At 37.1% G+C, this 17,213-nt stretch overlaps 1 protein-coding gene across 1 annotated transcript in view; it reads left to right on the forward strand.

Moving 5' to 3' along the window:
• LOC307068793 (disintegrin and metalloproteinase domain-containing protein 2-like) overlaps positions 1-17,213 on the forward strand; it is a gene marked incomplete at both ends in the record, with an annotated part of 77,243 nt that overhangs the window by 41,507 nt on the left and 18,523 nt on the right. The window contains 3 exons of the mRNA XM_079726822.1: positions 2,793-2,973; positions 8,220-8,318; positions 8,432-8,627. Of these exons, the coding sequence (XP_079582948.1) occupies positions 2,793-2,973; positions 8,220-8,318; positions 8,432-8,627 (476 nt within the window). The remainder of the gene's footprint in view (positions 1-2,792; positions 2,974-8,219; positions 8,319-8,431; positions 8,628-17,213) is intronic.

The following is a 17,213-nucleotide window of genomic DNA, read 5'->3' on the forward strand; positions in this document are numbered from 1 at the left end:
TAATTATTGGGCCTCCCTGGTGGCGCAGTGGTTGAGAGTCCGCCTGCCGATGCAGGGGATGCGGGTTCGTGCCCCGGTCTGGGAGGATCCCATATGCCGCGGAGCGGCTGGGCCCGTGAGCCATGGCTGCTGAGCCTGCGCGTCCGGAGCCTGTGCTCCGCAACGGGAGAGGCCACAACAGTGAGAGGCCCGCGTACCACAAAAAAAAATAATAATAATAATAATAATAATAATAATAATAATTATTATTATTATTATTATTATTATTATTAATGGTCGAATATAAACTGTGGCAAATGACCCCAGATCAAACTATGTATTCCAGTGCCCCTGCTGCATATCTCAATATTTCTTGTAATTTAATGTCACACTTGCTTTCTCATGTGACCTACCTCTACATTTATCACTATGTTACTTGTATGATTTTATAATCTAATGCATGATTTGATAAGCCAAATATGGGCTTGTGTTCATTATACAAGAATGATTTATTACAGGAGGCCTTTTGCAATAGTTATCATGCCTCAAAGGCCTACTGAAGTTTTTGCTATTATCCTCAGTATTTAGAATATGCTATGAGATTTTACAGAATTAGAACCAAATAGTCAGGAGATTTATAGAAACCATTATCCAGTCAGTGACTGGACTCAGTCTCTTATACTTTTTATTTATTTTATGTTTTTTTAACTGTAACCCAACAGTACGTTTTATTTAACAGTATATTTAATTTCTTTTATACTATCTCTAATATTTTGCCTTTTTTTCACTTTCCAATTTCTCCCCAAAGCACCTTAATCAACCAAAAAACTTAACCTACAATCTTAATGAGTGTTGAAATTTTTTTCATTAATTTTTAACATAACTTTGATTCTTGTGTAGATATGAAAAAAATAGAAATTCCACTTAAAAATATAAAATTATGGCCTGTATAAAATTAGTGGAATTATTAATACACATATAGAAACCATTCATCTGTGGAAATGCTTTTTTAAAAAGCTTAGTTTGACAAATTACAATCTTGCAAAAAATGCTTATTAATCATATCTTTAAATGCATTGCATCACTTGAATAGCATTGCATGACTCTAAAATTTTGGACAACACAGACATTTTATTCATCATTGAATGGCAAAAAAATGATGTGAAAATCTACTATTTAAAGGAAAATCTGAATAAAGAGGGCATATTTGAAAAGGATTCATTGCTTTCTTTAAACTGGTGGGAAACATCTTCTAGAATAATTCATCTTTAATGCCTTTTGACACTATCACATTCAGTGATTTTGCACAGGACAGAGTCCTAATAGGACATATGCCTTTCTGAGGCAGGTGTCCTCAATCTAACCTTAAAATTTGGCTTATTAAATAGCAGTACTTAAGGAGTTTAACATGTTATTTTGTTTCTGTAATCCATAGAAAATACATGGCCCACACTGATTTTTTTTACAAAAGACTGTCATTTTTCTGAGGGCTCACAATCAGTAGTCCATGGTTTATTCAGTCTATGTATCCAGCAAATCAGACATGCTACCTGATATGTTTCCGAATTTCAACTTTCTTTGACATTTTAATATTTTAATTAGGAACTTTGTTTCTTTAGATAAAGAAGTTGTCATTATGAAACTGTGCTTTTTTGGCTCATTCGAAGGTAGCAATATATCTGAGCTTTGGAAACAATGACTAAGGAAAACAATGTTTAATAAAATACATTGAGATAGAACAGAGTATAGCTTTTTTTTTTTAATTTTAAGTAAAATGAAAGTAAAAGAGAATGGTAGTTTTCAAATACATCCACAAATTGTTGCTACTTCTCCCTTCAAGAGGTAGAGTTTAATTTCCCTCCTATTGAGTATGGGTTGGATTTGGTGACTTGATTTCATCAAATAGACCATGGTAGAATTGATGGTGTGTGACTTTCAAGATTAGATAATTAAAGAGTTTGCAAATTTCTCTGTACTCTCTCTTTGATCAGGTGCCCAGGTTAAAGCTAGGTGCCATATCGTGAGGACAATTGAGTAACTTTATATAGAGGTCCGTATGGCCAGAAACTGGGGCCTCTTGCCAATAGAATAAAAGGGCAGATAAAAGCACAGCTGTAAACATTACTTCATATGACTTAAATTTATGGTTTCATTTAAGGCCAGTGGTCTGCTCCTAGCTTTACAAAAGCTAAATGTAAGTATTATACAAGGAAGTCATGTATCAGAGGCCCTATTATAAAGGAAAAATGGAAGAATAGAGAATAGAGAACATCCAGCAAATATGTGCAAGGATTCAAGCTGCAAATAAATTATCCAATTGGATATAATTATGATTGATAATCTCTTCCTAATGACAACATTAATTTCATTATCAGAAAGTGTACCCCTCTATAAACAAGTTCACACAGAGTAAACATATTGCATTGCCTAGTTCTCAATAATATTAAAGTTCTATCAATTTGTCTCCTTTTGTTTTCTGGTATTTAGATGAAATCATCTGAATTGTTGGCAATGTAATAATAAATCTATTATTTATGGTTAATACAATTAAAGAGTATATTCAAACTGGATGCAACCACAAAAAACACCAAAATTGGTAGTTTGTCCAAAAATCTCTAATGTTTTTCATTGTCCTCATGCGAAAAACATTTTCCTGTAATAATCCACCTGACTAGAATTTGAGTCTATTGCCTTAAAATTTAGTAATTTTATATTAGCTATATTTATCATTAGATTATAGACTTTTCTTCTGAGGCTAGTCAATTTACGGAAGCGACAGTTACATAAAAATCTGATGTTTGATGTATTTTTAGTCATTCCAGTGGTGTGAAGATCTTTAGTAACTGCAGTATGGAAGATTTTGCGCATTTTATTTCAAACTCAAAGTCCCAGTGTCTTCAAAACCAGCCACGTTTAGATGCAACATACAAAGTGGCAGTTTGCGGTAACGGAAAAGTCGAAGAAGGAGAACAATGTGACTGTGGGAATCAGGAGGTTGGTACTAATTTGGAAGATTACACACCAGAATTACATGAAAAATTATTAGTTAATTTTTATACTGTCACACTGCCATTTTACCTAATTTATCAAACTTCCTTTTCAACAAAGATCTTAAGGATGTATATTGGGATTATATTAATGAGTACACTTAAACATTGGTATATGAATTCAGCAGTTTGTAGATTATTGATACTGGTGATTTTCAAGGTCTTAACCCTATAGCTCAGCAGTCCCCAACATTTTTGGCACCAGGGATGGTTTCATGGAAGACAATTTTTCCACGGACAGGGTCGGGGGTTGGTTCAGGTGGTCATGCTAGTGATGGGGAGTGCTGGGGAGCGGCAGATGAAGCTTTGCTCACTCACCCACTGCTCACCTCTCGTTGTGTGGCCCGGTTCCTAACAGGCCACCGACTGGTACCGGTCCCCTGCTATAGGTGAGTTGACCTAGGTTTATACTTCCCTGCTTGAGCATACACTTCCTTAGTATGTCTTTTTTTTTTTTGCGGTACGCGGGCCTCTCACTGTTGTGGCCTCTCCCGTTGCGGAGCACAGGCTCCGGACGCACAGGCTCAGTGGCCATGGCTCACAGGCCTAGCCACTCCGCAGCATGTGGGATCTTCCCGGAACGGGGCACGAACCCGTGTCCCCTGCACTGGCAGGCAGGCTCTCAACCACTGTGCCACCAGGGAAGCCCAGTATGTCTTTTTTTTTTTTACGTTTTATTTATTTTTTATTGAAGTATAGTTGATCTACAAGGTTGTGTTAATTTCTGCTGTACAGCAAAGTGATTCAGTTTTATATATATATGTATGTATATATATACATATATGTTCTTTATTATATTCTTTTCCATTATAGTTTATCACAAGATATTGAATATAGTTCCCTGTGCTATACAATAGGACCTTGTTGTTTATCTGTTCTCTATGTAATAGTTTGCATCAACTAACCCCAAACTCCTAATTCATCCCTCCCCACCCCCCTTGGCAACCACAAATCTGTTCTCTATTCTGTGAGTCTCTTTCAGTTTCATAGATAGGTTCATTTGTGCCATATTTCAGATTCCACATATAAGTGATATCATATGGTATCTGTCTTTCTCTTTCTGACTTAACTTCACTTGGTATGTTAATCTCTAGGTCCATTCATGTTGCTGCAAATGGCATTATTTCATTCTTTTTACGGCTGAGTAATATTCCATTATATATATATATACAACATCGTCTTTATCCATTCACCTGTCGATGGACATTTAGGTTGTTTTCATGTCTTGGCTACCGTGACTAGTGCTGCTATGAACATAGGGGCGCATATATCTTTTTGAATTATAGTTTTGTCCAGATATGTGCTCAGGAGTGGGATTGCTGGTTCATATGGCAACTTTATTTTCAGTTTTTAGAGGAACCTCCATGCTGTTTTCCATAGTGGCTGCACCAGTTTACATTCCTACCAACAGTGTAGGAGGGTCCCCTTTCTCCACACCCTCTCCAGCATTTGTTATTTATAGACTTCTTAATAATGGCCGTTCAGACCAGTGTGAAGTGATACCTCATTGTAGTTTTGATTTGCATTTCTCTAAAAATTAATGATGTTGAGCATCTTTTCATGTGTCTATTGGCCATCTGTATTTCTTCTTTGGGGACATGTCTGTTTAGGTCTTCTGCCCATTTTTCCATTGGGTTGTTTTTTTGTTGTTGTTGAGTTGTATAAGCAGTTTGTATATTTTGGAAATTAAGCCCTTGTCAGTTGCATCATTTGCAAATATTTTCTCTGAGTCCATTGGTTGTCTTTTCATTTAGTTTATGGTTTCCTTTGCTGTACAAAAGCTTGAAAGTTTGATTAGGTCCCTTTTGTTTATTTTATTTCTATTACCTTCTATGATTTATGTCAGACAATATTTTGCCTATATTCTCTTCTAGGAGTTTTATGGTGTCATGTCTTTTTTTTTTTTTTTTTTTTTTTTTTTTTGCGGTACGCGGGCCTCTCACTGCTGTGGCCTCTCCCGTTGCGGAGCACAGGCTCCGGACGCGCAGGCTCAGCGGCCATGGCTCACGGGCCCAGCCGCTCCGCGGCACGTGGGATCTTCCCGGACCGGGGCACGAACCCGCGTCCCCTGCATCGGCAGGCGGACGCCCAACCACTGCGCCACCAGGGAAGCCCCCGGTGTCATGTCTTATATTTAAGTCTTTAAGCCATTTTGAATTTACTTTTGTGTATGGTGTGGGGGAATGGCCCAACTTCATTGATTTACATGTGGCTGTCCAGCTTTCCCAACACCACTTGCCAAAGAGACTTTCTTTTCTCCATTGTATATTCTTGACTCCTTTGTCAAAGATTAATTGGCCATAGGTGTGTAGGTTTATTTCTGGTTTCTCTATACTTTTCCATTGATCCATATGTCTGTTTTTGTGCCAGTACCACACTGTAGCTTTGTAATATTGTCTGAAGTCTAGGAGGGTTATACCTCCTGCTTTGTTCTTTTTCCTCAGGATTGCTTTGGCAATTCTGAGTCTTTTATGGTTCCTTATAAATTTTAGGATTATTTGTTCTAGTTCTGTGAAAAATGTCCTGGGTAATTTGATAGAGAGGGCATTAAATCTGTAGATTGCTTTGGGCAGTATGGCCATTTTAACAATATTAATTCTTCCAAGAGCATGGGATATTGTTCCATTTCTTTGAATTATCTTCAGTGTCCTTTATTAATATTTTATAGTTCTTAGCATATAAGTCTTTCACCTCCTTGGTCGGGTTTATTCCTAAGTTTTTTTTTTTTTTGGATGCTACCTTAAAAGAGATTTTTTTAAAATTCCCTTTCTGATATTTCATTATTGATGTAAAGAAATGCAACCGATTTCTCTATGTTAATTTTATATCCTGCTACCTAGCTGAATTCATTTATCAGTTCTCGTAGTTTTATGTGGAGTCTTTAGGGTTTCCAATATATAGTATCACAACCCACTCATATCAATGGACAGATCTTCTAGACAGAAACTCAGTAAGGCAACAGAGAGCCTAAATGGTACAATAGAACAGTAAGACTTAACTGATATTTTCAGGACATTACATCCAAAGAAAACCAGAATACACATTCTTTTCAAGTGCACCTGGAACATTCTCTAGGATTGACCACATCTAGGGCACAAAAGAAGCCTCAACAAATTTAAGAGCATAAAAATTATTTAAAGTATCTTTTCTGACCACAATGGCATGAAACTAGAAATCAACCATAGAAAAGGAAATGAGAAAAAGATGATTACATGGAGACTAAGCAACATGCTACTCAAAAACAATGGGTTAATGATGAAATCAAAGAGGAAGTTAAAAAATACCTTGAGGGGGCTTCCCTGGTGGCGCAGTGGTTGAGAGTCCGCCTGCCGATGCAGGCGACACGGGTTCGTGCCCCGGTCCGGGAAGATCCCACATGCCGCTGAGTGGCTGGGCCCGTGAGCCATGGCCGCTGAGCCTGCGCGTCCGGAGCCTGTGCTCCGCGGCGGGAGAGGCTTCAACAGTGAGAGGCCCGCGTACCGCAAGAAAAAAAAAAAAAAAAAAATACCTTGAGGGCTTCCCTGGTGGTGCAGTGGTTGAGAGTCCACCTGCCGATGCAGGGGACACGGGTTCGTGCCCCGGTCTCGGAAGATCCCACATGCCGCGGAGGGGCTGGGCCCGTGAGCCATGGCCACTGAGCCCCCGCATCCGGAACCTGTGCTCTGCAACGGGAAAGGCCACAGCAGTGAGAGGCCCGCGTACTGCAAAAAAAAACAAAAAACAAAAAACAACAAACCTTGAGACAAATGACAATGAAAACACAAACATACAAAATCCATGGGATGCAACAAAAGCAGTTTTTAGGAGGAAATTCAGAGCTATACAGGCCTTCCTCAAAAAACAAGAAAAATCTCGAATTAACAATGTAACCTACCACCTAAAGGAATTAGAAAAAGAAGAACAAACAAAACCTAAAGTCAGCAGAAGGAAGGAAATAATAAAGATCAGAGAGGAAATAAATAAAATAGAGATTTAAAAATAGAAAAAATCAATAAAATTAAGAGCTGGTTCTTCGAAAGAGTAAACAAAATTGACAAACCTCTGGCCAGGCTCACCAAGAAGAAAATTGAGAGGACCCAGATAAACAAAATAAGAAATGAAAAAGGAGAAATAACAACCAATAGTGCAGAAATACAAAAAAAAAAAAAAACTATAGGAGAGTTGAATTATGAACAATTATATGCAAATAAATTCAACAACCTAGAAGAAATGGACAACTTTCTAGAAACATACAGCCCACTAAAATTGAATCAAGAAGAAATAGATAATTTGAACAGACCAATCACTAGAAGTGAAATAGAATCTGTAATTTAAAAAACTCCCTACAAACAAAAGTCCAGGACCAGATGGCTTCACAGGCAAATTCTGCCAAACATACAAAGAAGAACTTACACTGATCCTTCTCAAACTCTTCCAAAAGATTGAAGAGGAGGGAACATTCCCAAAGTCATGCTATGACGCCACCATCATCCTGATACCAAAACCAGAAAAAGACACTACCAAACAAGAAAATTACAGGCCAATATCTTTGATGAATATAAATGTAAAAATTCTCAACAAAATACTAGCAAACAAAATCCAACAACACATAAAAGAGAGCATACACCACGACCAAGTTGGATTCATCCCAGGTTCACAAGGATGGTTCAACATATGCAAATCAATTAATGTGATATACCACATCAACAAAAGAAAAGACAAAACTCATATGATCATCTCAATACATGCAGAAAATGCATTTGATAAAATTCAGTATCGATTCATGGTAAAAACTCTTACCAAAGTGGGTATAGAGGATCCTTATTAGTTATCTATAGGTCCTTATTAGTTATCTATTTTATAGATAGTAATGTGCATGTGTCAATCCCAATCTTCCAGTTTATCCCTCCCCCCGACCCCTGCAAATAAACTTATGGTTATCGATGTCTTGGCTTTGCTGGACTCCGGGACTTCAGAAAATCCTACTACGAATATAGTCAAACCTACTGATATAAAGAGCACTGGGTTTAGCACATTAGGTGACCAATAAGTGTTAAATAAATGAATGAATAAGTGGTTTTATTTTTTTCTGTTTGCCAACATTTAAGTTAAGCATCAGTCTGTATATTATATAATATGTTGTCCTCATTAAAATATCTATTTAATGTAAATAAAAGTTGGAACATACTTCAGAGCGTTTGATTTGCCTTTCAGGCTTGTGCAGCTCTGCCAGACTCATGCTGTAACCAAGCCACATGTACACTCAATGTTGGGTCAGCTTGTGCTGCTGGACCGTGCTGTGATGCTTGTGCTGTAAGAGCCTTTTAAAAATTTTGTATTACCTACATTAGTAATGTTATCATTTTTTATAATAGTTAAATGTTCACATTCTGCTTTACTCAATATCATTTACTTCACCCCACCAGTTTATAGCAAAAGGACACGTGTGTAGGGTTTCCACTGATGAATGTGATCTCTCTGAATATTGCAATGGTACATCTGCAGCATGTCAAGAAGACCTTTATGTTCAGGATGGGCATCCATGTGCAGAGAATCAATGGATCTGTGTGAACGGAAAATGTATGAATGGGATAAAACAATGTTCGGAAATATTTGGTGAAGGTATTTATCATAATTTGATTTTCTGTATATGTATTTTTCTGGAAACTGACTAACATACATACCTTTATATAGATTAGAAAAGACAAAGGATATTATGAAATGAAGCTATTAATATGTCAAAAATATATTAACCTCTAGAGGTATAAAAATAGAAAAAGATAGTATCACCAGGGGGAAAAAAAAACTGAAACAAAACTCAATCATTCCAATAAAAGCACTCAGAGAAATTAAGAATTGGTGTAAGTCAAGTATTTGTTTTATAATCTAAGATAAATAGAAGAAGAATAATATAATAATTAGAAACTAAAAACTAATAAAGGGGAGAAAAACAAAAGCAATTAACATATTTGATTAACCCAAAAGAAGGCAAGAACAGAGTAAATAAAAGAACAAAGGATATGAAAATAAATAGTAATATTTATTGATATTTACATATTTAGCAATTACATTAAATATAAAACCTGTGTTAAATATTCAATTTAGGGAAAGGATGTAGCAAGAAGTGATGATGCAACTACAAGAAAATGACTAGAAAAATCAAGGTGTATTGCATTGATGATATTTTTAAAGGCTTTAGAGTACAGTGAAACCAAAGACAACTAATTTAAATCTCCACAGGAGAGAAACTTTGCCTATCTTAGGGAACAACTGACAGCCATTTATGTTCCTAGGGACATATGCAGACTCTGAAAGTTGAAGATCAAGCTTGGCTTAGCTAGAGATCTTCAAGAAAAAAGAAAGATAAAATAGAAAAGTTTTAGCAGTTGGAATTGAAGGGGAGGGGCTGTCAAAACCATAGGCTATTTTTCCATGAGGTGTCCACATCTTTGGAACTTAAAAGCTGCTCAGAAACTTGGTCAATTTAATAGATTAAAAAAAATTTACAAGGCATTATGAATTTTCTTGCAGTCACAAGATGATCAAAGACCAAATGGTAGAGGAATTTTGCCTTTAAAAAAAATCTTAGTCTTCCTCCAGAACCTTTTGCTACATTTTGAAGTGCCTGTGTTGGTAGGCTAGGAAGCTATGCTGAGACTAAAGGCATATATTTATCCCTGGCAAACTTTCAGTGAAGAGAAGATAAATGTTTGCAAGGCTCTCAGTTAGTAGGGTACAAGGGTCACACCCAAGATAACGAGGTGAATCCATAATAAAACTGTACATCAGCCTTGGCCCGTATAATTGCCTGACTGGACTTAGGTGATCACTGCCTTGCCCAATCTGCCTAACTGTTCCAACCATCATATAGTTGGATCATGTCTTATAATACATTCTGTCAATCTCTTCTTTTTGATTGAAGTGTTTAATCTATTCATGTAAGTGAGGTAGTATTTCCATCTGCTATTTTGCTATGTGTTTTCAATATATCTTATACTTTACCCTCTATTCCTCAATAACCTCTTTATTTGTATTGAACAGATATTTTCTAGTGTAATAGTTTAATCTCTTTGTGGTTTCTTTTACTATATATATTTAGTTATTTCTGAGTGGTTTGCTTGGGTGTTACAATTACTATCTTCAGACATTCAATTAATATTAACTTCATATCAAAAGTAAACAAAAAGCATATATATACCTGTTTTCCCATCCCTTGTTCTATTTCTGTCAGACATCTTACATCTTTATGTAAGCCTAATGAAAATGTTTTATAATAATTGTTTTTATGCAATTATCTTTTAAATTCTATAGAAGAGAGTCCATACAATAGATATGTTTATACTATCTATTATATTTTCTTTTACTTTATTTGATAGTTTACTATATTAGCATTGTGTTACTTCATGTAGATCCTGGTTACCTCCTAGTGTCCTTTGATTTCAGCCTTAAGGATGCACTTTAGTAGGTCTTGCTGGAAAGGTTTGGTAAAGATGAGTTCTCTCTGACTGTGTTTATCTTGGAATGCTATCATTTCTCCCTTAATTTTTTGAGGAGAGTTTAGCCAAATATAGAATTCTTAGTCTTTTCCTTTCAAAACTCTACAGATATCAGCCTACTGTCACCTGGCCTCCTTGTCTTTAATGAAGAGTGGAATCAATTTGACCATGATCTGTGGATCTCTTTAAAATTATTTCATGTGGAGTTTTTAAAGAAATCTTCTTGTAAAAATATAGATATAGGTATACATTAAATTTGAAAAGCTTTCAGTCATTATATCTTAAAATACTTCACTGCCATTTTCTGTTTTTTCCTCAGTTTTGGAATCCCTATATGCCAATATTTCATATGCTTGATGTTGTCCCACTGGTCCATGAAACTATTTTCATCATTTGATTTTCTTTCTTTCCTCATACTAGATAATCTCCATTGACCTATCTTCAGGTCAATAAAACTTGCCAGATTAAATCTATTGATTTTTAAATTTCTGTAGTTAAGTTTTTCATTTTAGTTAATACAGTTTTCAACTTCAGAATTTATATTTGGTTCCCTTTTTTATTTAAAAGTCTATATTAGTATTTCCCATTTAGTTTTTAAGAGATGGTTTCGCCTAGTGACTTGAACATATTTGTAACTTGAACATATTTGTAATAGCTAACTTAAGTCTTTGTCTCCTGGATTCAAAATTGGGGATCTCTGAGGACATTTTCTGTTGGCTTTTTCTTTTTTTCTGGGTATGTAGCGTAATTTCATTTTTTTGCATAGAGTGTAAATTTTTTTTAAAAAACTAGAAATTTTAGACAATATATTTTAACAATTTTGATTCAGATTTCTCTAAGGTTGTTGTTGTTATTGTTTGTCATACTGCTTATTTGTTTAGTGACTTTCCTGGACTAATTTTTCAGGTTCTGTATTCTGTGCTGTGTGCATCCACTGAGTTCTGATAGTTCCACTGATATTTTTTTTTCTCCCAAGTTCTTGTTTTAATTTTTAAGCCAGGCTTCCTAGGGATAACTCCAAATTAGTACAATTTAGTGCCAAGCCAATAACCGATCAGATACCCTTCAATGCCTTGACTCTTTATTTTCTACCCTATGCCAAGGATAGCTTCAAGCTTCAAGCTTCAGGCAGTTTGCAAAACCTCCATAGCTTTCACTTCTTGCTTGTTCAGGACCTAAATATAATCCAGAGAAGAGTGACTGGGGACTTCTCTTGCTCAGGATTGTTCTTGGCATGTGTACATCTTTTTAGATCCAGTTATGCGTTAAGCTTTTCAACATTCCTTATGATCATCTAGTTCTCCAAGGTTTCCTTTTAAATTCCCAGCAGGCTCTCGTTTGCCTCAACTGCTGTAATGTTGCTGTCATATTGCTATTATTTCAGTAATTCCCTGGGTGTAAGGCTCTTTTTCCCACTGAGCTGAGCTCTAACTCAAACCAAATAACAAAATCACCCTGGGAACAGAGATTTTTCTAGGTAAGTGAAAGTTTGGAAAATTTTCAGACTGTGCTCTGGTGATTTTAACAAAGCTCAGAATAGGTCAGATCTCTTCATTAGCTGTAAGGCTGCTGGCTTTTGGCTTCCATGCCACTGAGGAAAGATGAAAATATCCCCAAATTAATACAGCACTGAGCCCTCTGTCTTAACAACTGTATCAGCCAGGATTCCACCAGAGAAACAGAATCTTCCCCCGCACCCTGTTTATTATATCTTTATATACCCAAATCAGATGCCATCCCCTCAGGCCAGAGCTTCAGGACGAGCAAAGAGGTCTCTCTCACAGGGAGACTAATCCTGCATTTTAGCCTGCTGTCTGTGCTCTGACCTGGGGCTAAAAACTTCTAATTGTTAGCAGCCCAGGGGACCCAGGAATGCAAACCCCCTGGCCACTAGAGCCAGGTGATCTAGAGGTGTCCCTGGGAAGCACCACACATAAAAACCAGAGCACAAGATGCATGTAAAGGCTCCCCTCTGGGAAATACTGGCACTCTGGAGGGCGGCAGGGTGAGAACTTGAAGTTAGCACTCACCCACCAAAGTCTCTGTGAAGGGTTGGGGCCGGTCCTTAGACATGCGTTTCATTAGAAGCCTGCCCCTCAGGCCACAGCTACTAAGATAGGCTGACAGGCCTCACACAGAAAGACTGCGCTCCTCTGACTGCTGCCTCTTGCTGTGCCCTGGGTGTGGTAGCCAGTTAAGAACTCCTTCTCCTGTAGTTATAGTCTTGTAGGACCCTTGAGCATAAACCACACATCAGAACCATTTCACAGTTCTCTATAGCCCTGTGGGTCTCATGGACATGAGTGCCTGTTGGTTATCAAAGCTGGATGTTTTAGGGGCTCATCTTTCTGGTGCAGGTCTTAAAAGTTGTGGTGCCTGATGTGAGATCCAAACACTTCACCCCTCAGGGAGGAGCTCCACGTTTCGAGTTCCCTCCCAACTGTGGATTGCCATTGCCAGGATGGGTTTACAGCAAGACTGTGTCTCAGCCTTGCCTACCTGCTTCAGTGTGGCTTTCCTCTTGTTTGCTCAGTGTGAAGTGGTCACTCCACCAGTTTTTAGGTTTTCTTCACTGGAAATTGTTCCATATGTAGCTGTAGATTTGGTGTATCTGTGGGAAGTTGTGAGTTCGGGATCTTTCTACTTTGCCATCTTGAATTGGAACCTCTATTTCCATCAGCATTTTAAAGAGATTACTCCGTTGTCATATGGCTTTCATATTTCTGAAGAAAAATCTGTCATATTGTATCTCTTTTCTCTTTGAGCCATGAAGATATTTTTTGGTCTTTTGTTTTTAGCAGTCTTCATATTATATGTTTGAATGTGTGCTTGTGTGGATGTGCGTGCATGTAATTCTGCTTAGTGTTCCTGAGTGTCTTGGAACTGTGATGTAAATACGGTATTATTATACAGATTTAAAAAAAATTTTTTTTTTATTTAACAAATTTAATCAGTTATACATATACATATGTTCCCATATCCCCTCCCTTTTGCGTCTCCCTCCCGCCCTCCCTATCCCACCCCTCCAGGCGGTCACAAAGCACCGAGCTGATCTCCCTGTGCTCTGCAGCTGCTTCCCACTATCTATCTACCTTACGTTTGGTAGTGTATATATGTCCATGCCACTCTTTCGCTTTGTCACAGCTTACCCTTCCCCCTCCCCATATCCTCAAGTCCATTCTCTAGTAGATCTGTGTCTTTATTCCTGTCTTACCCCTATGTTCTTCATGACATTTTTTTTCTAAAATTCCATATATATGTGTCAGCATACAGTATTTGTCTTTCTCTTTCTGACTTACTTCACTCTGTATGACAGACTCTAGGTCCATCCACCTCATTACAAATAGCTCAATTTCGTTTCTTTTTATGGCTGAGTAATATTCCATTGTATATATGTGCCACATCTTCTTTATCCATTCATCCGATGATGGACACTTAGGTTGTTTCCATCTCTGGGCTATTGTAAATAGGGCTGCTATGAACATTTTGGTACATGACTCTTTTTGAATTATGGTTTTCTCAGGGTATATGCCCAGTAGTGGGATTGCTGGGTCATATGGTAGTTCTATTTGTAGTTTTTTAAGGAACCTCCATACCGTTCTCCATAGTGGCTGTACCAATTCACATTCCCACCAGCAGTGCAAGAGTGTTCCCTTTTTTCCACACCCTCTCCAGCATTTATTGTTTCTAGATTTCTTGATGATGGCCATTCTGACAGGTGTGAGATGATATCTCATTGTAGTTTTGATTTGCATTTCTCTAATGAGTAAAGATGTTGAGCATCCTTTCATGTGTTTGTTGGCAGTCTGTATATCTTCTTTGGAGAAATGCCTATTTAAGTCTTCTGCCCATTTTTGGATTGGGTTGTTTGTTTTTTTGCTATTGAGCTACATGAGCTGCTTATAAATTTTGGAGATTAATCCTTTGTCAGTTGCTTCATTTGCAAATATTTTCTCCCATTCTGAGGGTTGTCTTTTGGTCTTGTTTATGGTTTCCTTTGCTGTGCAAAAGCTTTGACGTTTCATTAGGTCCCATTTGTTTATCTTTGTTTTTAGTTCCATTTCTCTAGGAGGTAGGTCCAAAAGGATCTTGCTGTGATTTATGTCATAGAGTGTTCTGCCTATGTTTTCCTCTAAGAGTTTGATAGTTTCTGGCCTTACATTTAGGTCTTTAATCCATTTTGAGCTTATTTTTGTGTATGGTGTTAGGGAATGATCTAATCTCATACTTTTACATGTCCCTGTCCAGTTTTCCCAGCACCACTTATTGAAGAGGCTGTCCTTTCTCCACTGTACATTCCTGCCTCCTTTATCAAAGATAAGTTGGCCATATGTGCGTGGGTTTATCTCTGGGCTTTCTATCCTGATCCACTGATCTTTCTGTTTTTATGCCAGTACCACACTGTCTTAATTACTGTAGCTTTGTAGTATAGTCTGAAGTCAGGGAGCCTGATTCCTCCAGCTCCGTTTTTCGTTCTCAAGATTGCTTTGGCTATTCGGGGTCTTTTGTTTTTCCAAACAAATTTTGAAATTTTTTGTTCTAGTTCTGTGAAAAATGCCAGTGGTAGTTTGATAGGGATTGCATTGAATCTGTAGATTGCTTTGGGTAGTAGAGTCATTTTCACAACGTTGATTCTTCCAATCCAAGAACATGGTACATCTCTCCACCTATTTGTATCATCTTTAATTTCTTTCATCAGTGTCTTATAATTTTCTGCATACAGGTCTTTTGTCTCCTTAGGTAGGTTTATCCCTAGATATTTTATTCTTTTTGTTGCAATGGTAAATGGGAGTGTTTCCTTGATTTCACTTTCAGATTTTTCATCATTAGTATATAGGAATGCCAGAGATTTCTGTGCATTAATTTTATATCCTGCTACTTTACCAAATTCATTGATTAGCTCTAGTAGTTTTCTGGTAGCATCTTTAGGATTCTCTATGTATAGTATCATGTCATCTGCAAACAGTGACAGCTTTACTTCTTTTCCGATTTGGATTCCTTTTATTTCCTTTTCTTCTCTGATTGCTCTGGCTAAAACTTCCAAAACTATGTGGAATAAGAGTGGTGAGAGTGGGCAACCTTGTCTTGTTCCTGATCTTAGTGGAAATGGTTTCAGTTTTTCACCATTGAGGACGATGCTGGCTGTGGGTTTGTCATATATGGCCTTTATTATGTTGAGGAAAGTTCCCTCTATGCCTACTTTCTGCAGGGTTTTTATCATAAATGGGTGTTGAATTTTGTCGAAAGCTTTCTCTGCATCTATTGAGATGATCATGTGGTTTTTCTCCTTCAATTTGTTAATATGGTGTATCACGTTGATTGATTTGCATATATTGAAGAATCCTTGCATTCCTGGAATAAACCCCACTTGATCATGGTGTATGATCCTTTTAATGTGCTGTTGGATTCTGTTTGCTAGTATTTTGTTGAGGATTTTTGCATCTATATTCATCAGTGATATTGGCCTGTAGTTTTCTTTCTTTGTGACATCCTTGTCTGGTTTTGGTATCAAGCTGATGGTGGCCTCGTAGAATGAGTTTGGGAGTGTTCCTCCCTCTGCTATATTTTGGAAGAGTTTGAGAAGGATAGGTGTTAGCTCTTCTCTAAATGCTTGATAGAATTCTCCTGTGAAGCCATCTGGTCCTGGGCTTTTGTTTGTTGGAAGATTTTTTATCACAGTTTCAATTTCAGTGCTTGTGATTGGTCTGTTCATATTTTCTATTTCTTCCTGATTCAGTCTTGGCAGGTTGTTCATTTCTAAGAATTTGTCCATTTCTTCCAGGTTGTCCATTTTATTGGCATAGAGTTGCTTGTAATAATCTCTCATGATCTTTTGTATTTCTGCAGTGTCAGTTGTTACTTCTCCTTTTTCATCTCTAATTCTATTGATTTGAGTCTTCTCCCTTTTTTTCTTGGTGAGCCTGGCTAATGGTTTAGCAATTTTGTTTATCTTCTCAAAGAACCAGCTTTTAGTTTTATTGATCTTTGCTATCGTTTCCTTCATTTCTTTTTAATTTATTTCTGATGTGATTTTTTATGATTTCTTTCCTTCTGCTAACTTTGGGATGTTTTTGTTCTTCTTTCTCTAATTGCTTTAGGTGCAAGGTTAGGTTGTTTATTCTAGATGTTTCCTGTTTCTTAAGGTAGGATTGTATTGCTATAAACTTCCCTCTTAGAACTGCTTTTGCTGCATCCCATAGGTTTTGGGTCATCGTGTCTCTATTGTCATTTGTTTCTAGGTATTTTTTAATTTCCTTTTTGATTTCTTCAGTGATCACTTTGTTATTAAGTAGTGTATTGTTTAGCCTCCATGCATTTGTATTTTTTACAGCTCTTTTCCTGTAATTGATATCTAGTCTCATAGCATTGTGGTCAGAAAAGATACTTGATACAATTTCAATTTTCTTAAATTTACCAAGGCTTGATTTGTGACCCAAGATATCATCTATCCTGGAGAATGTTCCATGAGCACTTGAGAAAAATGTGTATTCTGTTGTTTTTGGGTGGAATGTCCTATAAATATCAATTAAGTCCATCTTGTTTAATGTATCATTTAAAGCTTGTGTTTCCTTATTTATTTTCATTTTGGATGATCTGTCCATTGGTGAAAGTGGGGTGTTAAAGTCCCCTACTATGATTGTGTTACTGTCGATTTCTCCTTTTATGGCTGTTAGTATTTGCCTTATGTATTGAGGTGCTCCTATGTTGGGTG

The sequence above is a fragment of the Hyperoodon ampullatus genome (assembly GCF_949752795.1).
Source record: "Hyperoodon ampullatus genome assembly, chromosome: 20".
Taxonomy (NCBI): Eukaryota; Metazoa; Chordata; class Mammalia; order Artiodactyla; family Ziphiidae; genus Hyperoodon; species Hyperoodon ampullatus.